Below are 24,858 nucleotides of genomic sequence, written 5' to 3'. Positions count from 1 at the left end.
CGCCCAGCCACTTTATTGGCACATATAGACACGTGGCCTATGTCTATTTGTGTGATAAGTTACTGAACCCAGACACTTTTTTGGCACATATAGATGTGTGCTTTGTAATTATGTGGCAAGCTACTGACGCCCGGGTGCTTTATTAGCATATATGTAGATACGCGGCGTCTCTGTATTTTTGTGGTAAGCTACCGACACCTAGGTGCTTCATTGGCATATATAGACATGCACCCCGTCTCTGTATTTATGTGGTAAGCTACTGACTCCTAGGCGCTTTATTGGCACATATACACGTGCTGCGTCTCTGCTTTTAAGCAAAAAGTTCTCGCGGCTCCACTCTGCTCCGGCGCCCATGCTGTTCCTCATCAGCGAGTTTCCTCTTACAAAGACTCCTTTCGCAGGGCTTTTCGTCCTGCTGGAGAACAGCTGCTCTTAGTGTAGGATCCCGGCCGCTGCCGCAATCCTGGAAGTGTTTTTTTGGAACAGATGGCCAGGAGAGAGCTGGGGAATGTACCAGCAGAAAGCTGGGGAATGGGCCAGGTCCCGCAGTGACTGAGTACTTCTGGTTCCAGCTCGTGTGCCTTTCCGCTGCCCTCAATGGTGCCAGCAGGCCTTCCCAATGAGCGCTCTGAACATCTGGAGTCTGGGCCTGCCGGGGAGGGGGGGTGCGAGGCCGACTCAGCGCTCTGTACTGCCTGGGACATGACAGGCTCTGATCAACCAGTTCAAGCTTAACATGAGGACCGCAAAAGTGAAAGCAGCCCACACGTAAATCGTACGGCTAATTAATTAATTAAATAAACACGCCGAGACAGGAGGGCACACGCACGGCCCCGTGTCCCACGGGAGTCCCCCTCACATGACGCTGCCTCACTGCTGCTGGGAGGAGGGACAGTAACGTTGACGTGAAGGCACCGTGATTGTAATAGATGCCCAATCAGAGAGCCGACTGGTGCATGTAAACAACATGACTTATAAGAAAATGAGTCACGTGCAGAGACGCCGTAGACTCGGTGTCCCAAGGGCGTGCACAAAAAAGCCACAGGGCGGTAACCAAAAAGCCTACAGAACAATTGTAATGCAGTGTTTTAAATAAATTTGGACATTGACCAATTGAAAGCATGGGTGGGATCAGAAGTGCTTCTCCAAAAATACTTTTACCCCATTAAATCTCGCTACGCAAGCAGCGCATGCATGCTGCAACGCTAGGCAAAACCTAAAATTTAATAATTTTAACATATCACTGCCATGATATACTAGGTGCATTTACTTTTTATATTATAATTTTCTCTTAAGTCGAACTATTTAAGGCACTATCAACACTAGAGAAAGGTAAAGCATCTAAATGAAATGTGGATGTCAGTCACGAAGGGATATTATGAATGTCTACACATCGCAATTAAAAGTAAAATGAACATTCAGCAAACATAGTAGGACCCCTCCCCCCAAACATAGAACATCACTGCATATGTAATGTTTATACAGTATCTCTTTTAATATGCACTTTAGGCTTCCCCTCTCTTCTTTCTAAAGCACTTCAGACAACATGTTCAAATTGCTTACAAAATATATTTACATTTCTGGTCTATACAAGTGGGAAATACATCTGAATTGATCATTGAGCTTTTGTATGCATTTATTCTTTAGAGGTATCTGTAATTACTTAAAACAGGGAAATGAAAACTGAGTGAAACCCTCACTGCACAGCCACAAGTAAACTGTGAAATCACACTTATTCATATACAGGTCATTACATCAGGGGATTGACATTTTATACACAGTATAAAGGAGTGTCCTGCTGTCACAAGCATAATTAAGGTACAGTGTTGTGATAAAATAGGTTTGCACACACAGTATCAAACATATAATTAAAATTAAAATAAAAAAGCTGAATCTTATTTTTAGAATTACTTTGAATGGATGATCTTCAAACATCTAAAAAGTATCGCAACTATGAAGTGAAAGCCAAATATGGCATGTAACTTTTATAACTCCCTCTACTACTGAATTTAGCCAAGCTTATTAGTTCCGGGTGAAATCCATCTTGAAGCACGAGGTGCCAAGAACTAATTTGATTGAAATACATAATTTTCTTAATCAATCCTTAACACTCAAACAGGTTTATTGTTTTAGATCATCTTCCTTCGGGGTCGTCAAAACTGAAGTACTTAAAAAAACAAAACCTGCAAAGAAAGCATTAGCTAATAAATGCAGGTAAAACACTGTACACCACATTTGAATCTAAAAACAGTTGATCGGGAATAAAAGTTTATTGTAAACACGTTAGAGATTTCTTCATTTCCCTCTTGTGAAGTGGTAGGCAGTGGATATGTTGCTCAAAGGAGAAACAAAATGTTCTTGAGGACCACTTCAAAAACACAGAATGTATACAGCTGGCAGATAGTGGAAAGTTTCTTTCAATAGTTCATTGACAATTGTAGAATCAATAAATAGTAGAAAAATAATCCTTTGTTTAAAAATTTTGAGATGCATTTTTCCATATTATAAGCCGCACAGAACAAATGCAACATAACGTCTTTCGATTAAAAAAACATTCCCATGAAATTAAAACTTCTTTCTTCCCAATCTGCGTGTTACAGATTTGCATTTTTTCCAGTTGAAGAAAAGTCCATAACTTCCATGGCTCAGCTACTTAAGAGTTAGCAAATGTTTAGTTATAAAAAATAGCTCCTTCATTTGAAGGTGTGCATGCCCTCTGCTCCACCCGACTGGTCCAGTTCCAAGCCTTCCATTAAGGAACGCAAATTCCAAAAATAAATCCTCCTGTCTTTTCTATAGGACTGGTCCAATTCAATCTTGCGCATTGAGGAACATTTTCCGGCTATAAATCCGCCTTGAAAGTTAATAGTCCATGGAAATTAGCAAAACCACTTTCCAATGCGCAAATACAAATTGTCAAATGCTGCTTAAAGGATTCTTTACACATCCCAGTGTCAAACAACAACAGTCATTAGCATCCTGCATCTACAGTGTGTACTGTGACTGCAGCCTGCAGGTGGTGACTGTGATGAAGGGTTGGGTGATGCAATCTGTAGTGGTGAAATTTGTGACTAAGTAGAGCAGCAGTTTGAGGAGGCGTGTCGAGCTCCAGATCTTCGTCGTGGTTTCCCACATCAACCCCAGCAGACATGGGGTCATTACTGCCCGGAGGGTTTTCACTATCTTCTTGAGGACTCATGGTGCTGTAGCCTAGAAAGAAATACACACAATCGATTTATAATCATATTTACAAAATAAATGTATTAGTAGCTGTAAAAAAAAAAACATACAAGTCAAATGAAACCAATACATTTTATAAACAAATGAACTTATTCCAATTATCAGAACCCTCTTGGTAGGAACATGTTTACAAATATTTGTGAACTTTGTAGCACTAGTGAACATAACTGTGTAGAGTAATTATGGACATAAATTATTGTAAATGTTCAGCTTGGGGGTACAAGTGGGTCTACATGCTGATTAGAATCTGGCTCCCCTTAGTCACTACACCATTCTACAGATTATGTGGATTCGAATACAATATCGATTTTGAAAAATATTTCTTTCAAAAGGATTTGTTATTTTTATTCTAAATGCTCAGGTTTTTAAGATGACCAATGCCAATGAAGTGAAACACTCAAAATAAAGGACGTCATGGACATGAGCAACCTATATTTTGGGTGTTTTAAATAGACAATAACTGATACAAACAGCAATACTAAGAACAATATAACTTTGAAAATAGATTTGTGTTGCACAAAGCATTAGTGTATTCAATAAAGGTCTTCATAAACAATTATGTAAAAATATTAGTTCAATTTGTGGACAGTGTCTTATAGCGAATCATCAAAGAACTGCTAAATAATACATTTTTCAAGTACTGAGTTCAACGTAGTATCTGTTTTGTAGCACAATATTCCAGAAAATGTGCACAGCTGCTATAGTAGAAGAGGCTGAAAGTCTTACCGTGATCACTCTCAGTTCCAGACCTGCCCCAGTAGCGGCGACGACGCTCTGGACTGTGTGCATGTCTCTCTATTACAGCCGCTATAAATCGAGTGTTACTGACTGTTGGAAAAATTAGAAAGTTTGTATAAGTTATTAGATGGCTTATCACATATCAGTATCAATGGAACGTTCACAAAGAGCAATTTGTTCTGATCAGAGCAAGATAGTATCTGTAAATATTTACTTTTGGAAGTAAAAGGGAAACTAATCTGTTACTCAAGTAATTAAACAAATTTGGAGAGGGCGTGAAATACTAGCATTAAAAGCAGTTCTAATTAACCTAATCAAGAGCAATGCACTTTACATTGCATTAGAAGCAGTTGGATGACCATTATATTTGTAAATTTTTGTAGCGCAGCTTATCACCCGTGAGGGTATCCATGCGCTGTTCATGGGCACGGGGAGATTACGTGATTTGCCCAGGATCACAGGATGTTGAGCCGATGCAGAGTCTAGAACACGGATCCCCACCTCTAAAGTCAGCAGCTCGGACAGCTGCGCAACAAGATTTCAAAATATTTACATCTGCATATCTCCATGGTGAAATGCGAGGGACACACTGTGTATCCCTGTAATGATTTGACCATTTAATACAATGGTAAGGCACATTCACTGTGATTAATAGCTTTATCGTTAATGAACTCTTATCGGATGATGTTTGAATCTGTGGAGGGCTAAACCTCAACATAATCCATTGACTTTCTGTTTATCGTAAGGCAGTTCAGGAGTTTATCGCACAGAGGCATTATTAACTGGGACCGACTCTGAAACCAAACTGGTTAACACAATGCCTGCTTGTAGTTGGAGCCACAGCCAGGGTTTTATGCGCCTGAAAGTTTGGCGGGGTTCTTATTAATAAAAAAAACCAAAATTGAATGTCTAGACCATGCTGTTTTTTTTCCAAAAAGAAGAAATCCCCCTCAATTTTCTTCTTATCCTGGAAAAAACTCTGAGTTCCTCTCCAGCTAAGTGGTCACAGAGAGATAGGATAAGCAATCAATAGTGTGGTCTAAGAGAGGCCAAAAACAACATGACCTTACCCACTAGGCTATCTAACATTGTGCATTTGGTTGCAGGCCTGGAGGATTCTGTTTGAGCGCTCTCTTTTGGATGGCCATATCTATCCCTTTCATGAAGTGCACCGGCAGAACAACGATCTCTTTAGGAAGACCATACCTGAAAACAGCATGTTACGTTGAACTTGGTCTTTAGAATAGAAACGGAGTAGTGACAGCTGACGGGCCACCCTAGAGATATTGCCACGCTGCATCCTTAGATTCCATGCTCCAAACATGATCAAGGATGCTCTTCTCTTGCCCAACGACAATCTGCATAAAATGGCTCCAGCCTCGAGTGGTTTATCATCCAAAACGGGTTGGCCCGCAAACTGTTCTGCTTTAATAATCCAGGTTTGACAGTTCTGTGAAACCATTAGAACTATTTTAATAGTCCTTAAGTTGGTTATAGTTTCAAATTAGTTGACCCAGCTGCACAATTGAACAATAGCACAGGCACTGGAAATCATTACTCATGGCTAAGAGAAAGCCCAGTTCTAAGAAAATGTCATATGCGCCCATTGTATTACTGAAACATTAAAAAAAAAGGTGGCAGGCACATCAGAAAAGTGTTTGCTTAATTTTAAGACACTTGTTAACCAGAGGATGACAAAATAGGGAACAGAAGTTCTAAGTGCCAATATCCCATCAGTATTGATGATCATTGCTGCAAAAATATTAAAAGATTTAGAAATAGATAAGCCAATGCTTGAACCCTGTAGGAAACAGAGCCCTTGGAAGCAGTGTCTTTGTAGAGAAAATATTATTTGTATTCCTTTATATTCTCACATGGAGCTTTTTTCAAAGTACAATGAGACAAACAACTTTAAGAGATTTTTCTCAGATATAGAGCCTCAATTTCCCACTGCCAATATACGCTATAGCACCTTGCTTACCAGTCCTTAAATTCCTACTAGATTCCCTGCTTCCACACCATAGTATTGGACACAAATCCTCTTTTAATTTAAACAGGTTAGGAGGATCAAGAAATGGCAGATTTTATTATCTTGAAAAGCCAGAAAGCCATGAGAATATAAACTAATATCGAGTACAAAACGACAAAACAGGCTGTTGGTGTGCTCACGATAACTGGGCCCTAAAACTAGAAAACTGTAAAAAATGTAGACCATAAAAATAAAATAATAAAAAATGTATTAGGAGCAGGCAAATACTTTACAGAACTATTAAGGCCTACATATGCCTCTGCGATTTCCTCCTACAACAGAAAAAATTAAATCTGAAGTGGTATACGGAATAAAAGAGTTCATCATCAGTAACTGGGTCAGGAACTAAAAAATGGCTGCTCATCAACATGTTGTAGAGACTACAAAATACCCCACATTGAAAATGGAATACATGGGGCAGAGCTTGGTGACTGGTCAAGATGGCTGAGTACTGTAGAGTTCCTGGCAGAGTGCAGTGACTGGGCTATCTCTGGCACCTTGCTACCCGGTGAGCCGCCTGGGAATGTAGGGCTTGCCTCCCCGGGCTACTTCAGGTCGCCCTGACATGCTCTGTGGAGCCACCAGGATATGGGACCGCTTCCTCAGACACTTGGATTGGGGCCTGGCAGACAACCACCAGTGGCCCAGAACCATACAAATGGGGCTCACACGACATCACTCCTGTCTTCTCACTGGCATAACGCTGTGCAGCGGACAGGGACTTGTGCTTCCTGTGAAAACATCCAGTAGCCCACAGAGACATGGGTGCCTCGGGCGGCCTACACGAAGGAAGGGGGCAAGCCCTCATGGTGCATCATGTGGATTCCATCCCCACAGTTGTGCACAGAGAACTTGGCACATTCTAGGACACCGGTTTTCCAGGATTTTTGGCCTCTGACTCACTCAAAAGTACTTACCCGATTCCGATGGACTTCGTATCTAAATTTATATAAAAGTATGTGATATTTTTATCAATTCCGGTCGGATTACTTTGAGTGTGGTCGCACTTTCTGCCTTTGTGATAAATGCTTAGCACTACCTTTTGATCTGCCTAACTGCTCGCTCACACTACCACAAAAGAGCATTTGGGGTGTCATTTGTGCCTCTGTAATTCCTCTGGGGTCTGCATGGACTATTTGCACAGTGTACCTCTTTTTGGGTCCACTATATAAAGAGCCAGCTTCCTACAGTGGGATTATCTTTTCCAAATTCTTTGCCAATACGGGGTGGGTCTGATATTTTTTAGCTCTGTAATCAGATGCAAAGGACATGCTACTGCCCTTTTGAAATCCATAGAGGCACCAGACATGGGTGTCCCTTATCCCCTCTCCTTGTTTTGGCCGTGGAGGTGTTCATGATCATATTCCCCTCATTTCTGGGTAGCACATAACGCAACCTCTACTGGTGCCTGTGTCCTTTACACCACCCCCCTCCACTTCACCTCTAACCCCAGTTATTTAAGGACTAGGCAAAACTTTTACTATACCCTTAACTGGACCCACACAGACAGTATGGATGGCTATCGATCACCATTGGCTTTCTATCACACCCTGGATTTCCCCCTTTCCACCTCCCCACCCTTGAAGTTCTGTCATGACCACCTGTCGCTTTCTACTTAGGGTTATGCAGTGTTCTCATCCACTTGTGGTTATGCTACATTCTCTATTTGCACTCTGCATGTTCTTCTCTATAAAGTTTTTAAAAAAAAGACTACAAAATATAAAACAAATTGATTATGCAAAAAAGAAAATTACAAAAAGCAATATTTGTCGTTTTGACAACTCGGAATGAGGACTGTTTATTGAACATTTATTCTAATCAGCAGGGCTTGGGTATAGAAGGCCTCCGCTGCTCTAAAATATTACTTACTAATCCCTCGATCTTCGTGGCTATCGTCATCTCTTTCATCCCGATCGTTTTCCAGATTCGACATTCGGACTGACATTTCTATACAAAATGAAAGGAATAAAGGAAAATATCAAAAAACATATAATAGGTTCCTTGTGCAACCCTTTGGTAACAGGTGGAAATTTTTCGAGCTTCAAAAAAAAACGGATTAAGGTCTCTATTCTTATTCTATTTGACTAGCTGTTTTTGAGGTCCTGACTTCAACCAGCGACAGAGTCAGAAGAAAAACAAAGGGTAAGAACTATAACGAAAGGCAAGTAAAACGCTAAATCACGAAGGCATTCCTTTTGACATTATCAGATAAGAACCTAGACCCATACTAGGAACTGGGTGCACAGTTCTTGTGTGCTCCAATGTGCACCCACACTGGAGCAGACCGGAACCATGCACCCTGTTTGTTTGTACTCTGGAAAGACCACTCTCTTTCAGCCAATGGGTAATCTTCCACACGGTTTTGGGCTGCATTGAGAGTGCACCACATTTCCCCTTTACAAAAAAGGTGCTCTACCCAGGGTTGTATGACACAACCACGCGTGCCTAAACCATGCATGCCTTAACCATGCAATCTTTACAACAACTGCGTCCTTACCACGCAAGACTTTACAACAAATGTTGTTGTAACGCATGCTTGGCAAAGGTATATGTGTGGTAAAAATCCCCCACCTCAGCCCCCGCCAGCTCGACCTGAGCCCTAAATTTCGGCTCTCCTGCTTTATAATCTACCTGCCCCAGCCTATTAACTACCTGGGCCCCCTGCCCTGAGCCCTAAAACCCGGCCCCCAGCCCAGAAAAACTACCCAACTGCAGCACCCCCACCCCAGAGACTTAAGACTGGCCCCAGCCCTCAAAACTGCCCCTTCCACCCTGCCGTGAGCCCCAAAGCTCAGCCCCCTGCACTGAAAACTACCCTAACCCCTGCCCCCTGCCATTAGTCCTAAAAAAACTTCCCGCCACAAAACCTACCTCCACACCCCTCCACCACCAACTCACTAAAACGCGTACTGGTCCTTCCTGCATTGATCCTTCCAGTTCCTCTCCCCACCCATCCGCTAAGACAGCTAAAACGCCGACTGCCTTAACAATGCATATGCGTGGTTAAAGCAAGCGTTGTTCAGCTTGCGAAGAAACGGCACGCGTGCTTAGGCCTGCGTTGTAAAGGCCATTTCCCTCTTTCCATTAAAATCACAAGAGCTAAAATATGAGCCTGAGCTGTCGAGAGCATAGCAGGGAAAGTCAAGCCGCAGCTGTTTAATCTTTTACTGCCAGGAAACCAGCCTGAATTTGGAATTGGGTCAAAGCCCCTCTGTAGTGGCTGGACCCTGCACTACTGATGCCTTTTAGGTTCCCTGGGACACCCTTCAAAAGGGTGTCTTCTTAGGTGGCACACAGTTAGAACACCTCCCAAGTGGCTGCTTGCCCCTGATCCAGCACTTGTTAATATGGGGCATCCACAAGGCCAAAGGAGTTTCATTTTCATGGGGTTGCGCTACCGGCAAATGGGGAACAGCTTCTTAAAAATGCACTTGGAACGAAATGTGTACTATGTACCACAGAAGAAGTACAAGTATTTGCATGCTGTAATATGTAAATACTCCAGTGATGCATACAGCAGACACAAACACACTTTACGCCCCCTGGGGACTTCAGTTATACAGCCTATGTCTTTTATTTAGTGTTATTGCTGGATTTTCCATTTTGCAGGGCCATAAAGAGCAATTATTAATTGCACAATATAACAATTGACATTATTAACAAAATCAAGTTAAAACGTAACGGCTAATCACTTCAAATGTTTCCTCAAACTACTTTCTGAGTGTCTCCCAAAGTTTCTCCCTCCTTCCCCATTCCCCGGTTTAATCAAAAAAGAAATTCATTTTCTGTCAATACTTATTCTAGGTACACACATCTTTTAAAATGAAAAGAAACACTAACTTTGCTCCTTTCTCTTTTTCCCCCTTTTAAGTGATTAAAAATCCAAACGTTTCCTATAGAGATCGAGATGGAGACGAAGAAACAGTGTCCCAGTGAGCAACATTTTCACATTAAATAGCTGCAAAATAACAGCTATGAGGATAAAAATGTATAATTTTGGGAGGTTATCACAACCACTGCAGCAGAGATATTAACAAACCAAAACTAGTAGGCGAGCATTTATACAACTTTAACTTTCAATAATGTATATACTATGGCAACTTTTTATATACATTTATAAAGAGTTGCTCCAGGCGTCTCAATACACAACACTAAATAATGTGGGAAGTGATAGAACGTATTTGTGAAATGGAAACAAAGTGTGCCTGGTTCATTAAAAATACTTTTCAGGTGAGGGGGGGGGGGCGGGGGGGGGGGGGGGGGGAATACAATCACAAGTAGAAATCACCCATTTCAACACAGCAGGCAAAAGTCATGTTGTGAGCATTTCCTTCACAATTATATACTCAACAGGGGGTTTGGATACAGTTTTTAAAAGTGGACTTTTAATAGATTGAATGAATTTGGAAGAAGGTTTAGCTTTAGGGGCGGAAAGGCCACTGTCTGTAGACCACATTAATATTAAAACTATGGAACCATAGGAAGAAGAATGAAATCATCAATTAAACATCAAGGAAAACGGACATTAGCAAGAGTTTGTGTACATTTAATGTGGCAATTACTGACATTCCAGTAGAAGGATGCTGGTGAAGATAAAACACTGCACACCGGCGCAGTTATGATTGATGCAAAAGGCCCATCACGTGGAACTGCACTTCAAATAGAACACAGAACAATAGGATCCAGAGGGGAGGCACTATAACAAGAGCTGGCGCAAGACCTAAAACCTCACTTATTCTGCGTTCCTTGGGAGCCGAGATAATCTCGATCCTTAAGGTGCAAAGAGCATACTTGGTTCGAGGTGACCTCACATTCACATAGTGAATGCAGAATGACTGCGATGGGAACTTTTACATTATTCGTTTTTTTAGATTTACCAAGTGACCTACTATGTAGTATTTATCTGCCTTGAGGTTATCATGCATGACAGACCTTCATCAACACCTGTGGCTTGAATTTCTTTAAACCCTGTCGAGGCAACAACCTTCACAATGGAATTCTGACATTTACTGCCCTGAACCCGGGATTTCTTATTTTTTCAATAAGAACCTTAGCACTCGTCTAAACTTTAGTTTCTTTGGATTTTTCCAAATATTCACACTTTCTGAGAATTATCAACCCTGATACTAATCAGAGAAGTACATTTGTTAAGTGTTACCTTGGGCAGCGAGCGGGGACATATGTTGGTGACTCCTCCTGTGTATTTGATGACGATAGGCATAAACAGCCAAAACCAGCACCATGATGCATCCCATTATACCACCAGCGACTGGTCCCACTGGTGCACTTTTGACCATATTCAAAGTTATTACCTCATCACCTGGTATTAAGAAAAAAAGATTTTAAAAAAACCCAAATTCCTATTTTCAAAATAATAATAAATAAAAGGTAATGAATGAAAGTTAATACATCAGTAACTTAATACTATTACTATACATGTTCTATACAAGTAGGTCCTCTGCAAGTCATACAATTGCAAACAAAATTGCATGTGCCACCACAAGACCTCGAATTCTGGATTCTGTTAATAACACACCATCAAAATAACATTTGTCCACACAAACTGAGCACCAAATCACAAAAGGTTCTCCCTTACCAAGAAATATTGCAGCCATTCCATACACTAATTGTAAGTCTATGAAAGATACTAAAATACCAACAAACATTGAAATTCTAGGCTACACACTGCAATGTTCAATAGATGCATTTAACAATGGAGGGAGGTACATGAGAAAAAGGCAAACACACACCTTTTAACTGGGCTGTAACATAGGCACCTTTGTGTGGCAATCACTACTCAAAAAAGGACAACTATGTCCCCCCCAGTGCTGCTGCACCACTCTTGCGCCTGTCTTTTCCATGCTTACTTCCCACTTTTTGAGTGCTTTTTCCTTGCTTTTCCCAAGTTTTCACTGCTTTTTCCTCGCGTTTCCCCATTTGTTGTGTCTTCCCCTTGCTTGCCCTTCATTTTCATTGCTTTCTTCTGTTTTTTTCGCTCATTGCCACTCCTGCCTGCTGCCTTTTTCCAGCCATCGCCTAGCCCCACCCACTGCCTCAAGAGACACTCCCCTAAGACCTTCTTAATGGAGGCCACAGAGTGGCCCCATTGAGTATGCCCCAGGCCCAGCTCTCCTCGTACTGCTGCATCGCTCTTGCTCATGTCTTCTCCTTGCTTTTTCCCGTCTTTTGAGTGCTTACTCCTTGCTTTCCCCTCGATTTCACTGCTTTCTCCTTGCTTTTTTCCCCATTATTAGAGTGCCTTTTTCTTGCCTTCCCTTCGTTTTTATTGCTTTCACCTTTGCTGTTTTTTGCTTTCTGAATGCCTTCATCTTGCTGTGCTCTTGTTTAAAAAACGAAACCCAGCAATTAGCAACTCTACTGCCTTGAGATCCTCACGGGTGATTTGCCATGCTTTACACATCCTTGATTGAGGTACACAAGCAACATTTCTGACATTAGAAACAGAAGAGCAGATGTATATACTGCACTGCCTATTTCAAACATTACTAACCAATACCGTACCATCCACTTAAAAAACAAAACAAAAAGAAAACACTACAGTATTACCTATTGAACCCATGTCGTCAACATAAGGACTTTTGGCTCCAACAATGCCACCAAAACATTCCTTCTGGAGAGCGCAATATGACTTGTCCAAATGAGTCTTTCCATCGCTGTCCACCATACACCACTCACAGTCCAACACTCCAAAGCAGTCTCTGTAGAAAGAAAAACAAACATTTAAATTGTGATTAAATGTTGTCTAGGCCAACTTCAGATAGTTTGTACTTCCAACACGTCTTCCATAATTACTCATAAAAGAGAAAACCGCAACAGGTCATGTTTAAATGGCACATGCTGGAGATTAAAAAAACATAGGAGGCACCTTCGGAAAGATACACCAAAAGGCAATTGCTTTTGAGTCTGATTTATGAAGATTTATTTCTCATATCCAGATAGATTCACATCATCTTCTTTAACCAAAATTTCAGTTCAAGCTAAACGTATGAGAGTAAAATATGTATCTATAGTTATTCCATGAAATTACTGAAACCAATTAGACCTTGCCACTCATTGTAAAATATACTTTAGTAGTACATGTTTCGCCACTTCTGTTGCTTTCTCTAGGCTCAATAATAAAATAATACATCTTTACCTACTTGTCTAGTCTGTGTGATAAACCACTTTATCCCTATCTTCACATGATAGAGTGCCACAGGGGCGCACTTACTTGGATCGGTTTTCTTCACAGAACATGGCTAAACTCTATTATTCTTAGGATTTCATTGCTATTGTGAATTATTCTAATGGTTCGTCCAACGGTTTCCCTTTCAACGTATCAAAACAAGATTATTCTACATTCACCTGGCAGGAGACGCCAGATGACGGTTGAAGTGACCTTATAAGGAGTGATTTGTTGAAGCTACAGATACTTTAAGTGCAGAGTGTGGAATAATGCTGTTTTTGGTAAGTTGATGGTGAAGGCAAACCTTTACATGATTAGTCAGTAAATGCTGGAGGTGAAAGGCCCTTGGAGTGCCAGCTGTGCAGATTCTCATCGGACTGGGGATGAGTGGTTGCAATGTTCAACACTCCGTCCATCATCCCCTTTGGTTTTGCTCTGTTCGCCCTCAGCTGGCAGTGTATGCCCAGACATGGGTCCCTTGCTCACTTTGCCACTGGATTCAAGATAGCCTGGCTGATGAGGGTTAAGATCCTGTAATCGTCCCAGGATGCTTTTTTCCGGTCCAGGGAAGATCTGGCTTGGCAGATTGGGCTGGACTGTTCCCATGAGGCACAGGGTCAGACTGATTTGCATATGGCCATGTCTGAACTGGGGTGGTAGAGTGAGCTAAAGAATGGTGATGGATCACAGCCAGAAAAGTTGACTGGGGGTGAGTGTTTGCAATGCTCAATACTCGGTCCATCATCCCCTTTGGTTTTACACTATGGATGTTGACTCAGCTGAAAACTCTGAGTGGGACCAAATTTAGCGCGAGACCAGCCACAAGACGTGGAGCAGGACCTCTGTTTCCGGAGCGTGCTCTTCTTATGTTTGGTGATAGCTAGCTTTTTTACCACTATCTGATGGCCTTCTAGTGCACACGTGCACTTTCTTCACACGACAGAGTCATGACAGCAACCCAGGCACCAAAGACATGTGTCTGAAACAGACATCCACTTTGGCGGTTGGGACGTGAATGCAGTTTTCAGGGAAAATACTTTCCCTGGCACACTAAGTTTAAAAGTTGTTAGCAACCAACAAGTTTGGAGAGGAGCCCTGGATTTACAGTTTATTGCATGGAAAGAAAGGAACTGATGTCCCTGAGCAGGGGTGGTGCTATATGCGACTCCGCTTGGTCACTACCTGGACAGAGCCAAGTGACGTCACCTAGCGGCATGCAGGAGCTATTGCTTGTAAATCTCTGGATTCAAAGAGCACTGGGGAATATTCTAAAAGTGAGGAACATGCACTTTAAGAATCCATCAGAACAGACAGAAGGAATATACGTGTAGATGCTCTTTTACCATCCATTGTCTTGTGTATTGGAAGCTTTGGGGCACTACTATGTACTAATCATCTGTATCAGATCATAAAATATACTCTTAAAAATACGTAAGGGTTCCACGCCTTTAACATCAGCAAACAAGTTCAGTAGTGTGATATTTCATGCTTAGAAATCTTTCCATGTGAGGATTGCTTTAATTTCTACTCTAAGTCCCCTGAAACTGGGCACTTGAGAGATCAATGTCAGTCGGGAGGCAACGTGGACTAATCCAGCTACTGATTATCGAAAGAACAGAGATTTGCGAAGCAGCTAGCAACCCCAGCGCCTTGAGACCCTCACGGTTGATTTCTGCGCTATATAAATCCTGATTGATTGACATGGGCCTTCAAGTAACATGATCCCACTTTTGAATCCTTGCCAGTCTACTTAGTCTTAAGAAGTGTTAATTTGGTATAATACTTCTGGGTAGATTAATTCATTTTAGGAAAGAGAGGTTAGGTTTGAGCGCTCTTGTTAACCTTGAATATTCCAAATGTGGTCGATAAACACCTTGCTATGCTGAATTATTCCTCTATTAAAAATGACAAATCAGTGTTTCCAATATCACTTTGACTTTGAGACCTACCCAGAAGCATTTTAAAGCAAAGCATAAAAAACAAATCACAAAAGATAAACAAATGTCACTCTAATGTTCTGGGTAGGTAACTTCATAGGAGTGATCTTGGGTCACGTAAGGAGGTGCAAGTCTGTCGGCAGTCAGGTTAAGTAAGTAGTCGCGGGGAAAGTAACCAAAGGCTACAGTCCTATGTATTGGTACTGGTAGTAGGAAACAGTCTATGAGGGGCCTGATGGCTCCAGTAGTCTGGTGTTATAGTAGGCAGGAGACCTCCTCAGCCCACAGGAAAGTGACCAAATAGCTGTCTGGTGCTGTGAAGCAGCTCGAATTTCTATTAACATGCGGAGGGATACACTTTTAATTCTGAACCCACTGGTTGATTTAAAAAAACATTTGGACTCAACCACAGTATTATCAACATTCCTCTTGAAGATACTTTTACAGCTGTTAAAAAAAGTTGAAAAGGTGCTTCCTACACATTTCTTGACAATCCTGGCAAACAGCAAAACATTATTTCAAAGACATCGCCCTCTTGTAGATTAAAGTTTCTGGTGGTCTCAGGCATACTACAAAAACTGATTATATTTATATGGCCTCAAACACATACACTAATTTCTTTTCTCCCTTTTTATATTTTCCCCATTGAAGACAATTAATGGCCTTTCAAAAGCCCTACGATTTACAAAAAGGGGGTGGTGATGAACAGAGTGTCTGAGTTAAACAGACCACTCTTACCCAGTCCAAAGATCAGGGCTTGATCCATCACCGTTATTTATCTCACTGCCCCATCCCAGCTCAGAACCTGGCTATATGCAAATCAGTCTGTCCTGGCCCAGTGCATCATGGGAACAGGGCAGACTAAACTACCAAGCCAATTCTTCACCAGAAAGGAGACAAGCTACCGGGGACCGGTTTCTGGCATTTCAGCCTTCTTCGGCCCGGCTTGCTTGAATCCTGATGGAGCAGTGAGAAAGGGACTCATGTCCGAGTATACCCTGCCACACCTATAGTGGCCAAAAACGATTTACAAAAAGGGGGTGGTGATGAACAGAGTGTCTGAGTTAAACAGACCACTCTTACCCAGTCCAAAGATCAGGGCTTGATCCATCACCGTTATTTATCTCACTGCCCCATCCCAGCTCAGAACCTGGCTATATGCAAATCAGTCTGTCCCTGGCCCAGTGCATCATGGGAACAGGGCAGACTAAACTACCAAGCCAATTCTTCACCAGAAAGGAGACAAGCTACCGGGGACCGGTTTCTGGCATTTCAGCCTTCTTCGGCCCGGCTTGCTTGAATCCTGATGGAGCAGTGAGAAAGGGACTCATGTCTGAGTATACCCTGCCACACCTATAGTGGCCAAAAACGATTTACAAAAAGGGGGTGGTGATGAACAGAGTGTCTGAGTTAAACAGACCACTCTTACCCAGTCCAAAGATCAGGGCTTGATCCATCACCGTTATTTATCTCACTGCCCCATCCCAGCTCAGAACCTGGCTATATGCAAATCAGTCTGTCCCTGGCCCAGTGCATCATGGGAACAGGGCAGACTAAACTACCAAGCCAATTCTTCACCAGAAAGGAGACAAGCTACCGGGGACCGGTTTCTGGCATTTCAGCCTTCTTCGGCCCGGCTTGCTTGAATCCTGATGGAGCAGTGAGAAAGGGACTCATGTCTGAGTATACCCTGCCACACCTATAGTGGCCAAAAACGATTTACAAAAAGGGGGTGGTGATGAACAGAGTGTCTGAGTTAAACAGACCACTCTTACCCAGTCCAAAGATCAGGGCTTGATCCATCACCGTTATTTATCTCACTGCCCCATCCCAGCTCAGAACCTGGCTATATGCAAATCAGTCTGTCCCTGGCCCAGTGCATCATGGGAACAGGGCAGACTAAACTACCAAGCCAATTCTTCACCAGAAAGGAGACAAGCTACCGGGGACCGGTTTCTGGCATTTCAGCCTTCTTCGGCCCGGCTTGCTTGAATCCTGATGGAGCAGTGAGAAAGGGACTCATGTCTGAGTATACCCTGCCACACCTATAGTGGCCAAAAACGATTTACAAAAAGGGGGTGGTGATGAACAGAGTGTCTGAGTTAAACAGACCACTCTTACCCAGTCCAAAGATCAGGGCTTGATCCATCACCGTTATTTATCTCACTGCCCCATCCCAGCTCAGAACCTGGCTATATGCAAATCAGTCTGTCCCTGGCCCAGTGCATCATGGGAACAGGGCAGACTAAACTACCAAGCCAATTCTTCACCAGAAAGGAGACAAGCTACCGGGGACCGGTTTCTGGCATTTCAGCCTTCTTCGGCCCGGCTTGCTTGAATCCTGATGGAGCAGTGAGAAAGGGACTCATGTCTGAGTATACCCTGCCACACCTATAGTGGCCAAAAACGATTTACAAAAAGGGGGTGGTGATGAACAGAGTGTCTGAGTTAAACAGACCACTCTTACCCAGTCCAAAGATCAGGGCTTGATCCATCACCGTTATTTATCTCACTGCCCCATCCCAGCTCAGAACCTGGCTATATGCAAATCAGTCTGTCCCTGGCCCAGTGCATCATGGGAACAGGGCAGACTAAACTACCAAGCCAATTCTTCACCAGAAAGGAGACAAGCTACCGGGGACCGGTTTCTGGCATTTCAGCCTTCTTCGGCCCGGCTTGCTTGAATCCTGATGGAGCAGTGAGAAAGGGACTCATGTCTGAGTATACCCTGCCACACCTATAGTGGCCAAAAACGATTTACAAAAAGTGGGTGGTGATGAACAGAGTGTCTGAGTTAAACAGACCACTCTTACCCAGTCCAAAGATCAGGGCTTGATCCATCACCGTTATTTATCTCACTGCCCCATCCCAGCTCAGAACCTGGCTATATGCAAATCAGTCTGTCCCTGGCCCAGTGCATCATGGGAACAGGGCAGACTAAACTACCAAGCCAATTCTTCACCAGAAAGGAGACAAGCTACCGGGGACCGGTTTCTGGCATTTCAGCCTTCTTCGGCCCGGCTTGCTTGAATCCTGATGGAGCAGTGAGAAAGGGACTCATGTCTGAGTATACCCTGCCACACCTATAGTGGCCAAAAACGATTTACAAAAAGGGGGTGGTGATGAACAGAGTGTCTGAGTTAAACAGACCACTCTTACCCAGTCCAAAGATCAGGGCTTGATCCATCACCCTTGCTCATTGCACCATCAGGATTCAAGCAAACCGGGCCGAAGACGGCTGTAATGCCAGAAACCGGTCCCCGGGAGCTTGTTTCCTTCCCAGTGTAAGAATTGGCTTCTGTAGTTTGGTTTGTCCTGTTCCCATCATGCACTGGGACAGGAACAGACTAATTTGCATACAGCCAGGTTCTGAAACTGGGATGGTGCAGTGAGCTAAAAAACGGTGTTGGATCTAGCCCTGATCTTTTGACTGGGTGAGAGCTTTCTGCTTAATTCAGAGACTCTGTCCCTCACCACCCCTTTTTGTAAATATTTTTGTCCACCCTAAGCGTGGAAGGGTATTCTCAGATGTGAGACCCTTGCTCATTGCACCAGCAGGATTCAAGCAAACCGGGCCGAAGACGGCTGTAATGCCAGAAACCGGTCCCCGGGAGCTTGTTTCCTTCCCAGTGTAAGAATTGGCTTCTGTAGTTTGGTTTGTCCTGTTCCCATCATGCACTGGGACAGGAACAGACTAATTTGCATACAGCCAGGTTCTGAAACTGGGATGGTGCAGTGAGCTAAAAAACGGTGTTGGATCTAGCCCTGATCTTTTGACTGGGTGAGAGCTTTCTGCTTAATTCAGAGACTCTGTCCCTCACCACCCCTTTTTGTAAATATTTTTGTCCACCCTAAGCGTGGAAGGGTATTCTCAGATGTGAGACCCTTGCTCATTGCACCATCAGGATTCAAGCAAACCGGGCCGAAGACGGCTGTAATGCCAGAAACCGGTCCCCGGGAGCTTGTTTCCTTCCCAGTGTAAGAATTGGCTTCTGTAGTTTGGTTTGTCCTGTTCCCATCATGCACTGGGACAGGAACAGACTAATTTGCATACAGCCAGGTTCTGAAACTGGGATGGTGCAGTGAGCTAAAAAACGGTGTTGGATCTAGCCCTGATCTTTTGACTGGGTGAGAGCTTTCTGCTTAATTCAGAGACTCTGTCCCTCACCACCCCTTTTTGTAAATATTTTTGTCCACCCTAAGCGTGGAAGGGTATTCTCAGATGTGAGACCCTTGCTCATTGCACCATCAGGATTCAAGCAAACCGGGCCGAAGACGGCTGTAATGCCAGAAACCGGTCCCCGGGAGCTTGTTTCCTTCCCAGTGTAAGAATTGGCTTCTGTAGTTTGGTTTGTCCTGTTCCCATCATGCACTGGGACAGGAACAGACTAATTTGCATACAGCCAGGTTCTGAAACTGGGATGGTGCAGTGAGCTAAAAAACGGTGTTGGATCTAGCCCTGATCTTTTGACTGGGTGAGAGCTTTCTGCTTAATTCAGAGACTCTGTCCCTCACCACCCCTTTTTGTAAATATTTTTGTCCACCCTAAGCGTGGAAGGGTATTCTCAGATGTGAGACCCTTGCTCATTGCACCATCAGGATTCAAGCAAACCGGGCCGAAGACGGCTGTAATGCCAGAAACCGGTCCCCGGGAGCTTGTTTCCTTCCCAGTGTAAGAATTGGCTTCTGTAGTTTGGTTTGTCCTGTTCCCATCATGCACTGGGACAGGAACAGACTAATTTGCATACAGCCAGGTTCTGAAACTGGGATGGTGCAGTGAGCTAAAAAACGGTGTTGGATCTAGCCCTGATCTTTTGACTGGGTGAGAGCTTTCTGCTTAATTCAGAGACTCTGTCCCTCACCACCCCTTTTTGTAAATATTTTTGTCCACCCTAAGCGTGGAAGGGTATTCTCAGATGTGAGACCCTTGCTCATTGCACCATCAGGATTCAAGCAAACCGGGCCGAAGACGGCTGTAATGCCAGAAACCGGTCCCCGGGAGCTTGTTTCCTTCCCAGTGTAAGAATTGGCTTCTGTAGTTTGGTTTGTCCTGTTCCCATCATGCACTGGGACAGGAACAGACTAATTTGCATACAGCCAGGTTCTGAAACTGGGATGGTGCAGTGAGCTAAAAAACGGTGTTGGATCTAGCCCTGATCTTTTGACTGGGTGAGAGCTTTCTGCTTAATTCAGAGACTCTGTCCCTCACCACCCCTTTTTGTAAATATTTTTGTCCACCCTAAGCGTGGAAGGGTATTCTCAGATGTGAGACCCTTGCTCATTGCACCATCAGGATTCAAGCAAACCGGGCCGAAGACGGCTGTAATGCCAGAAACCGGTCCCCGGGAGCTTGTTTCCTTCCCAGTGTAAGAATTGGCTTCTGTAGTTTGGTTTGTCCTGTTCCCATCATGCACTGGGACAGGAACAGACTAATTTGCATACAGCCAGGTTCTGAAACTGGGATGGTGCAGTGAGCTAAAAAACGGTGTTGGATCTAGCCCTGATCTTTTGACTGGGTGAGAGCTTTCTGCTTAATTCAGAGACTCTGTCCCTCACCACCCCTTTTTGTAAATATTTTTGTCCACCCTAAGCGTGGAAGGGTATTCTCAGATGTGAGACCCTTGCTCATTGCACCATCAGGATTCAAGCAAACCGGGCCGAAGACGGCTGTAATGCCAGAAACCGGTCCCCGGGAGCTTGTTTCCTTCCCAGTGTAAGAATTGGCTTCTGTAGTTTGGTTTGTCCTGTTCCCATCATGCACTGGGACAGGAACAGACTAATTTGCATACAGCCAGGTTCTGAAACTGGGATGGTGCAGTGAGCTAAAAAACGGTGTTGGATCTAGCCCTGATCTTTTGACTGGGTGAGAGCTTTCTGCTTAATTCAGAGACTCTGTCCCTCACCACCCCTTTTTGTAAATATTTTTGTCCACCCTAAGCGTGGAAGGGTATTCTCAGATGTGAGACCCTTGCTCATTGCACCATCAGGATTCAAGCAAACCGGGCCGAAGACGGCTGTAATGCCAGAAACCGGTCCCCGGGAGCTTGTTTCCTTCCCAGTGTAAGAATTGGCTTCTGTAGTTTGGTTTGTCCTGTTCCCATCATGCACTGGGACAGGAACAGACTAATTTGCATACAGCCAGGTTCTGAAACTGGGATGGTGCAGTGAGCTAAAAAACGGTGTTGGATCTAGCCCTGATCTTTTGACTGGGTGAGAGCTTTCTGCTTAATTCAGAGAGACTGTCCCTCACCACCCCTTTTTGTAAATACTTTCAAAAGCCCTAGACAGAGGTCATAAATATGACTAAACTGTGCACCAAGAACAGATGAGGAGAATAAACGATAATTTCTTGAAGAACAGAGACACACACACCTCCACTTTCCTGGGATCTGCGCAAAGGTCATCATCACAGTCACTTATGCATTACTTTACTAGAACATTATACTTTATGTGCATAAAAAAAGAAAATATAAAAATGTAGATGTAGAGAAGATATTACTAACCCACTCTCGGTTCTCTGGTTGCATCGGGTGTTGATACACTGGGGAAGGGTATCCTGGAGGTTAGGATCAAGTGCAGTGAAAACCATTGGTTCCTGGTGAACTTCACAACTGGGATTTCTATTTAAAAAAAACATACATACAATGAATCAGCACCCTACAGGATTTACCTTTAATATAAAATAAAATGAAGAGTACTCTTGACATTGAGCACCTGTATTGATGACTTTGTACTAGAATACTTAATAAAAATGAGACGCTTCAAACTATTAAAATATATACATTGTAACACGCACATTTTCCACCTGCTCGGAGCAGGTGGCAAATATGAGAGTTAAATCACACAGAAAAGTGAATACCACCTGGTAAATTCGGGTCTGCACTTGTAATTGCATGGTAGTGGTGGGTTGTTAAAACACAGTAGTGGTAATTACTAGTGTGGAAGCTGAAACCTGCTAATACTGTGCAAGTTATACTCGAGGCCATGATGAGCTATTAAAAGTGATTGGAAATAGATCAACATGGTTGAAAGACCCATCTATCGCATCCGATCACATCTTCGAATAAAGAGCAAGGATTCTTTTCCATGCTAATTTAAACAGATTGTCCACATTCCTGATCCCATGGCAACTGCTGTCTTAAGCAAAGTGTATTGTGGGTGCTTTCGACCCCTGAAAAGTTCATATGGCTTTTTCCTTCCACAAACACGGTTTTGAGGTTGAATGGATGCCCTCTTGTGGTTTGAACTGTATATACACAGACTACTCGACTGATGGCAAGTATGGACTTATATGGCCACACCTATCCTCACACTTCTCACGTAGCCCTAAGAAAAAGAAAGCCACACGTTTATGGCACAGTGTCAACTAATATCCATACACCGAACACTGTAAATATAGGGCAGACTGCACTCACACACTTCTGTCCATCAATTAATACAGAACGATTAAGCAACCTATCGCTCCCTTCTTTTCTCTCCAAATGTGTGCAGAGACACAGCAACAAATGTATTAACAGCATAACTCTGGTCCTGATGTATGAAATAAAAAATATCCCTAAATAGGCCCACAACAAAGATGGACCAATCCATATTTGGCACCCCACCCAGTAGCGTGTTAGCACTCAATTGTTTTTTTGCTGTCGCGTTCGGAGTATGAAGCACATAAATACAACTACAACATAATGCAACATAATTCAACCCTACAGCACTGTGAAGCAAACTAATGGCAAAAGAGAGCTAGCCAAAACTCTATTGACATTACCGATATTTGACTTTTCTGAGACCCTTATTGAAAGCTGTGTATACAATTCTGATCAATGCACACGTTTGCACGCAGATTAGAATTCTGAGTTGGGCATCAATGACCACATTTATACATTTTCTGCTGACAGACAAAAAGCTTGAGTAAATGTATCAGGATAAAATGCCAAGACAAAAATGCAAAACATGCAGTAATTGGCGTAGTAAACATTGATTTCACATTAGGCTTAATTCTGAAGTGGGAGACTTGGGAGACTTGGGAGAAATTGTTACCCATTAATATAGAACACTAATATAGTAATTACCATGTGCACCAACTATCACCTGAAGTCTACATAACTTGAAATCATGACCTCAGTCTCCAAATCTATATTTGTGCTTCTATCATGATAATACCCATACAGGTACAAGGCTTAGAATACATTAGTCTGTTTACGGGGGTCACTAAACCCCCCTAGTTTGCCCATTTATCTACCTGTTGTAACTTCCGAACCTCTGATACATCTCTACCTCTGTGTTTGCCCTGGCTATACTACTTGTTCCAGTGTTGCAAAGACTAACTGGTAACCAGGTTGTCTGCCTGGTGTCTCTTGTGCCCCAAAAAAGTCTCCACCTTTCTGTATTCAGGCCAGGCTAATAGCTAACATTACTTTTCTGCAGCACTTCCAAACCTATGGTCCGGGGGACCCCTGGTGGTCTGCCATATCTTCTTGGGGGTGAATAGGGGGGGAGGGGAACATTTCAGAACACAATTGATACAGATTGGTTTCATGGCAGCTACCATTTTTGCCAGTTCTTTAGGCTTGGTGAATTGCTGAATATCGGTTGCTAACCACAACCATTTTATTTATATTTAGAATTGCATAGATTCCTGGCATAGTAATTAACAGGCAGCAGAGTTGCCATGTAACTGGGACTCACTTGGTCTTAGGAAGAATGAAATATGCACTAGGAATCAAACTAGACACTTGCCAATCACATATCCCAAGATTAGAAAGGTTAACCCACTATGCTCCATATTCTCCTTTTGTGCGACCTCAAATAAAAATGTTGCAACAGCTAAATGAGCAAACTGAAAATTTACTTTTGGTCAGCGCTCATACAGGAGGGTCTTTCTAAAGACGGAATAAACAATATTTCATGAGCTCATTGTCATTTCACAGATGGAATTTAGAGAGAATAAGGGAAATTGTCTTAACTTGGCTAAAACGGTTTCTAAAGCGCTTTCTATTGAAATCTGTACAAGCTACAATTTAGCAGTCAAAACACTCATTGCCTTTTTTAAAAAAAAAATTTCAGTAGCCTGTAAACATTGTCAAATCCACTAAAAAATGTTTGTTGTAATGCTGTTCAGTTTGAATATTTTGTTTAACATGCACAATTTAACACTCTATTTTCTTGCCTTGGCTCTAAGGATAGCCCTGCCCCATTGTTTGAACTGTTAGTCCCGCCTCCACTGGCTGAACCGTCATCTCCCCCAGTTCAGGTCTAGTTGTACCCCTGACAACAAAACATCATGCAGACAGCTGTGCTATCGAGCATACCTAAAAACTGGTTACTACCATTCCCCTTCTTCAGCAAACAGTAGGAGCAACCAGGCAGCCAGTCATACCACTACACTGTGCATGAGTCAAGATGAAAATAGTGCACATAGAATCAGCATCTTTACATATTAACACATCAACTCACGTCTCGAATTTCAATACTTTCATGCAAACTCTTTAAGACTGGTCCCATTTTTGTTGACGTGCAAGCCAACCAGATATCTATTTTTGATTCCAGATGTTTTCAATGTGCTCTATATTTCTGCAAGGGAGGTCTGATAAACGGACATAACTCATTCTATTAAGCCTCACTCAAATAATGATATCTCTCCGGTAGGTGTTCTCCTAGGATACATAAGCGGGGAGTATAGATGGAAGTTAACTGTATCTATTTCCTTCTGTTTCTCATCAATGCACACATAC

General features: G+C 42.9%; 1 protein-coding gene across 1 annotated transcript in view; it reads right to left on the bottom strand.

Moving 5' to 3' along the window:
• Nucleotides 1–1,471: 1,471 nt before the first annotated feature.
• The window catches only part of CACHD1 (cache domain containing 1), a 198,246-nt gene continuing 174,859 nt past the window's right edge, over nt 1,472–24,858 (bottom strand). Inside the window, exons 21-26 of the mRNA XM_086953590.1 lie at nt 21,634–21,750; nt 12,575–12,726; nt 11,166–11,327; nt 7,877–7,954; nt 3,967–4,068; nt 1,472–3,210 (exon numbers count right to left, since the gene is read on the bottom strand). Coding sequence (XP_086809716.1) covers nt 2,972–3,210; nt 3,967–4,068; nt 7,877–7,954; nt 11,166–11,327; nt 12,575–12,726; nt 21,634–21,750 — 850 coding nt within the window. The 3' untranslated portion in view covers nt 1,472–2,971. The remainder of the gene's footprint in view (nt 3,211–3,966; nt 4,069–7,876; nt 7,955–11,165; nt 11,328–12,574; nt 12,727–21,633; nt 21,751–24,858) is intronic.

This window comes from Lissotriton vulgaris, chromosome 1_1, assembly GCF_964263255.1.
Source record: "Lissotriton vulgaris chromosome 1_1, aLisVul1.2, whole genome shotgun sequence".
Taxonomy (NCBI): domain Eukaryota; kingdom Metazoa; phylum Chordata; class Amphibia; order Caudata; family Salamandridae; genus Lissotriton; species Lissotriton vulgaris.
The sequence above is the reverse complement of the archived record's forward strand: the minus strand, read 5'-3'. Positions and strand labels throughout refer to the sequence as shown.